This window comes from Mercurialis annua, linkage group LG1-X (assembly GCF_937616625.2).
Source record: "Mercurialis annua linkage group LG1-X, ddMerAnnu1.2, whole genome shotgun sequence".
Taxonomy (NCBI): Eukaryota; Viridiplantae; Streptophyta; class Magnoliopsida; order Malpighiales; family Euphorbiaceae; genus Mercurialis; species Mercurialis annua.
In genome coordinates this window covers 44,852,802-44,858,801 of record NC_065570.1, presented here as the reverse complement: position 1 = coordinate 44,858,801, position 6,000 = coordinate 44,852,802, and the positions used below count along the sequence as shown (strand labels likewise).

General features: G+C 28.8%; 1 protein-coding gene across 1 annotated transcript; it reads left to right on the top strand.

Annotated features, from left to right (window-relative positions):
* The first annotated feature begins 2,916 nt into the window (after positions 1 to 2,916).
* LOC126666075 (tetrapyrrole-binding protein, chloroplastic) lies at positions 2,917 to 3,861 on the top strand. The gene has a single exon (XM_050359034.2). It carries the CDS (start codon positions 3,005 to 3,007, stop codon positions 3,770 to 3,772), a length of 768 nt encoding a protein of 255 aa, XP_050214991.1. The 5' UTR covers positions 2,917 to 3,004; the 3' UTR covers positions 3,773 to 3,861.
* Positions 3,862 to 6,000: the final 2,139 nt, after the last annotated feature.

The following is a 6,000-nucleotide window of genomic DNA, read 5'->3' as shown; positions in this document are numbered from 1 at the left end:
CTGGTGCTGGAGGTGGAGTGATTTCAAGATCTTTTGGATCTATAGGTTGCTGGTTTTTAGGGTCATCATTCCCATTGGAGTTCATCCTTCAATAGTATTTGTTTGGTTCAAAAAATCTCCTTCGAATTGAAATTTTATTTGAGCTTTTCCCACAGACGGCGCCAATTGATGGAGTCTGTTGTCTTCAATGGGCGTTAACCTGCAAAATAGGATAAATAGCTGATCAGACGGTGGTTTTCCGATTAGCTCTCCGATGTTTAAGTTAGTAATGAGTTTAAGGGAGTATTAATTGTAAATCTAGTCTGTGTGTAGGCATACCTCAAGTCCTCTATAGTAAGTATGGTGGAATACCTTGTTAAGTTTTAATAGGAAAGAGATTCCTACTTAGCATATGAATCCCAATTGGAAAAGGAGCCTTATTTTGGCTTATGGGCTTATTTAGGAATGAATCTCCTCAATAAGATTGTCCTTCTTGTTAATGAATATGATTCTGAATAGGAATATATTTCTTGTTCTTTTACAAGATTTAAAATCTCCTTTATCATCAATATTGTAGTTTAGTTGTATTCAGACTCTATCTTTGAATATTTGTATTCGGATATGATTGTCGAATCTTATAGGATTCGGTTTTTCCACTTGTTTGGACGAATTCTAACAAATACTTATTTATGTGGTCGAGTCTCGAAGGACCCGGTCTTGTTTATCTTTAGACGCTTGTTATTCGCCGAGTCTTGAGGTCTGTCTTGGCGGCGAATCCTCACTAGACGCGGATTATAGCATTTATGTGAAATTGAGTTTCCATCAAGTCTAATACCTATGTAAAATTTAAACTAGTAAATATATTAAAAAATTAATAAATAAGATCATAAATAACTAGAAGGTTATTATAATTCAAGAAGTATATTAAAAAATTAATAAATAAGATCATAAATAACTAGAAGGTTATTACAATTCAAGAAGTATATTAAAAAATTAATAAATAAGATCATAAATAACTAAAAGGTTATTACAATTTAAGAAGTTCCACTTTTATAATCTTTTACTTGTTGAACTAAAAATTAAAGTTAAGAGAAATCAAACCAAACAGATTAAAAGTAATTTTGAAAATGGTTTCAAATGGTTTTTACATTCTCATTTAAATTGGTCACATGCATTGTCTTCGGAAATATAATTTGTGGTTGAACCATTATGATTATAAATTTACAATTAAAAACTACATATTCTATGTATATATTTTTTCAAAATAAAAGTATATGTTTATATTTATATAGAATTATTTATAAAATACTCTACTTTTTAAACTTAATTTCACCGGTACCCGATTTTTTGACCCCTATTACATTTCATATTATTTTAAATCTTCAAAATATATTTTTACTTTTTCGATCGAGAAGAAGCATATCTCGATCGAGACATACGTTAAAAAATAAAGATAAGGCATGTCTTGATCGAATGATGTTTTTATAGTGTATTTATGATGTATTTATGGTTTTTTTTTTGAAAATATGACATGTCGCGATGGAGACATGCATGTTCTCAATCGAGACATGAGTTAAAAAGGGTTATTTTTGAAATTATTTTAAAAGTGGGTATCTAGTGAAATTAGCATAATATTATAATTACTTTGCAAAAGTAATTTTGGAAATTATACCAATTTAAATACATTTACAGATTTTAGCCAATAAATATTTTAAAAATTAATAAATGAAACATAGATAATCAAAAGGTTTTACAGTACATTGATTCAATAATTTTTATTTGGCCTAATGCCTTAAAAAACCCGACCTTTTAACCCTTTTTCAATCCCATCATGACATTGAAAACTGGTTAATTGTACCCCAATTTGTTAATTTTTGACAATTGTTTTATTTAAAAGATGAAATCATTCAATTAACTAAGTTTAAGGATAAAATTAGATTCATTTTCATTCAAAAAATTACAAATAAGTTCTTTATTTTTTAAAAACTAACTAAAAACCATATTCATAATAAAAGTAATTTAAATTCTTAATTAATTTAACTAAATTTCAATAAATTTAAACATATACAATTAATATATGCTAAACATGGAGAACGTTTTTGAGTTTTTTTTCCAAATGAAAAAGACGTCAATTTAATATTTCATGATACAATTGAAACACAAAAATGCAAAATAGGGTAAAATTGGTGATTTTAAAACGTCTGGATAGGATTGAAAAGAGGCTAAAAGGTTGCGATTTTTTAAAATGCCTTTTTATTTTTATAATTGTTTTTTGATTTATTAACCAAAAATTAAATTTTTAAGAAAAAACAAATTAAATATATCTTCAATATATGGTTAAACCAGTGGTTAGACAATTGGATTAAATTGGCCGACTAAATCGGTTTAACTGGAAACCGACAGGTGTTAGGTTTGATTTATCCCAAAAATTAGAAATCTAGTGACTGGGCACCGGTTGATTCAGATTGAACTCCCGATTATCGGTTACACCCTAATTTTTGTCCAAAATTACTTTGTATATGTACTTTACTCGATCAGTTGAATTAGAGATTGAATCGGAAACCGCCAGCCTCACTAATTCAGCTTCCGATTTGGTTTTTAAAACACCAAATTGAACTTATCGGTCCGGTCCGATTCTCACAATATTTTCACCACACAACATCAAGCAAATGTTTCTTTCTTCACTTGCACTTTATTATTTTGATGTAATGTCCTTTTAGGAAGCAATAACTTTCTTTTCCTCTCCTCTTTATTGCAAACAAAGTTTTTTGTTTTTGTTTTTTGAGGAAGCAAAAAGAGTTTTTAATAATACAATAAAAAACACTAAAAATCCATAGAGAAAAAGAGTATCCAACCTCACCCAAATCTAGCCAATCAAATCCCTTCATTATATTACCTTTCATTACCCCCTCACTTCCTACCTCACAAATTCCTTATCTCCCATCAATTGCATATATCTCCCCACTTCTACTACTACACAATACTCCTACCCCATCACACACATCAACACACCCCTCAACTTCTCATGGCCACCAATTCCCTCCACCACCATAGCCACTCACTTCTCAACCTCCAAACTTCAGAAACTCCTCTTTTCCTCAAACCAACCACCACCATCTCCACCGCCACCGCCGCCACCAAATCTCTCTCCCTCTCCATTTCCTCCACCACAACCGCCACTTTCTCCATCTCCCCCACCACTTCCACCACCACTCCATCAACTTCACAAACTTTCTCCCTCGACCTACTCCAACACCACCTCTCCACCCAGAACTTCCGGGAAGCCGACGAAGAAACCCGCCGCCTTATCATAGTTCTCGCCGGAGAAGCAGCTCAAAAGAGAGGGTACGTGTTCTTCTCGGAGGTAAAGTTTATATCCAAAGATGACCTTATAGCCATTGATGAACTGTGGAAAAAGTACAGCGATAACAAATTTGGTTACAGTGTTCAAAAGAAAATATGGCAGCAGAAGTCCAAGAAAGATTTCAGCAAGTTTTTTGTGAATGTTGGGTGGATGAAAAAGCTTGATACTGAGGTTTTGCAGTATAATTATAAATCTTTTCCCAGTGAGTTTATTTGGGAGCTGAATGATGAGACACCACAAGGTCATTTGCCATTGACAAATGCACTGAGAGGAACTCAGCTTCTGAATTGCATTTTTACCCATCCGGCTTTTGATGCTGAAGAAGATGAAGAAGCAGTTGAAGGTAGTGGAAATGATAATGGAAATGGAGGGATTAAAGGGTTGAAGCCATTGACTCAAAGAGTATTTAAATCAGATTATAGCTTTTGAGTTCAGGAATTGTATACAGAAAATTAGAACAAAAAAATGAAAATTTGGAATTTGGGCTTTTAATATATGCAATCAAAGTTGTTGATGGAGTTTGTATCTTTTTTATTTGATATTTTTTCATCTTTTTTTTTTTTTTCAAAATATCGCATCAATTGTGTCTGAATTTTCTGAATCTAGGTTTATTTTTTATTTTTTTAATGAATGTTTTTACTTTTTAAAGATATGTCAACTATTTTATTTTGATCGTTATTCATTCATCAGTGTACTAAATTACTTGAATACTGTTGTATATTGGCAAAAACTATGATAATTTTTCATAGGTGAATCACTTAAAACCCCCTCATTTTTAGTCGCTTTTACAAATATACTATCACGTAGAAATTTCTTCAATTTTATCCTAATTTGCCCTTTTATGTTTCAATTGTACCCCTAATCATTAAATTGATCTCTTTTCATTTATAAAAAAGTTTAAAATAATTTTTTATTCTTTATATTATTAATAATATTAGGTCTAATTGATATATAGGCTAAAAATGGAGGATTATTTTAAAAATAAATTTAAATAAAAAGAGGTCAATTTAATAATTTAGAGTACAATTGAAACATAAAAAGGCAAATTAAGATAAAATTGGAGAAATTCCTATGTCGGGTTATATTTACAAAAGGAGTTAAAGGAAAAGGTTTTGAGTGATTAGGCTTTTTTCATATTACTATAGTAATTGATATTATTAATTTTAAATCTGGAATATGTCATGAGTTTAATTGTGATTAGAGAGGAGATAATTATAGAAAGGTGCATTGTGTTTGCTTAAGCATGGTGTGGTATTTGAAGTGTAAGACAGAGTCAAAAAGCCTGCATCGTTTTTACGTTTGTCTTTTTGCTTTCACATGAATATATAAACGCCTCTGACTTATTTCTCGAACCAAATGTTTTTCGACAATTGGAGTGCCTTCATATGATTCTCTCATCAGCATGTGAAGGCTTAGTCTAATGGCCAAGTCATTCGATATGCAGGACGTTGTCGGAAGTTTGAATTTCCGGTTATCTTCAACCTATGGTTTCTCTAATCTTATTTAAAAAATCCATATTAATTTTCGTTAATTTTTACTAACAATTAGTGTAGAGTAGGTTTATTTCTGATAAAAAAAATGTAATACTCTCATCAATTTTAAAAGTTTACAATTTTAAATTTGTATAGTGTTTTCTTATTTTTTTTATAAAATCTTAATTTTAAATTTTATTTTTTTATATGACAAGTGATGCTATTTAACTTATCTCTTTTAACCCATCTTATTATACTACTAGATGTGAAAACAAACAAATGGTTCAATTTCAAAAGTGAAATTGAAACATATATTTTTAAATAGAAATTGAACAAATAAAATATATCACGTAAGGTGGTACAATAAACTGGATTAAAATATAAGATTATATAGCGTTCTCCATTTTAAAAATTAAAAGTATAAAAATAAAATATGTGTTAAATCGAAAAATATAACATTTTTAAAATGGAAAAACATTTTTCCAACCTCATTTATTACATACATACCCATTTAATTTATTTCTCCAAATTGAATATCAGTTTCAACAAAATAATAATGTTTGTCTAAAAATAGATTTCATAAATAAAAATTGAAAGTACAGATTATCCCCGTGGATTGCACAATTGTAGATAAAATGCTTTTACAAATTTAGCTAAACTAGTGTTGATTTACTTGTTTCATCTGTGACTTGTTAATTTTATTATCTATTAATACTAATTATAAAAATAAAAAGTAATTTAACGATTAAAAATATATTATTTTCTATACTATAATAACTTTTGGTAAATAATATTTATTTTTGATAAATAATTATTTATATATTTATTAATTGTATCTATATATAAAAAAATAAAAATAAAATAAAAATAGTCATTAATTAGGAATATTTACCTTATTTATTATAGATGTTTATTTTAGTTTAATTTTTTTATTAATACTTAAATTTTATATCTATATACAATATAAAAAGAAAATATTAAATACTAATTTGTTAGAAGTAATTTACCTTAATGGCAATTTTAGATGATTAAAAAAAAATTAAACATAAATTTTTTCAAGCTATTAAAATAAATAGAAAGAAACACTACTAGAAAACTGTCGATTAGCGACAGATTTTAGCGACGGATTTGAATCCGTCGCTAAAATAAAATTTAGCGACGGATTTAGCGACGGATTTTGAATCC

Excerpts from the sequence above, each read along its gene's own strand:
- LOC126666075 (XM_050359034.2), top strand. The coding sequence starts at position 3,005 with ATGGCCACCAATTCCCTCCACCACCATAGCCACTCACTTCTCAACCTC.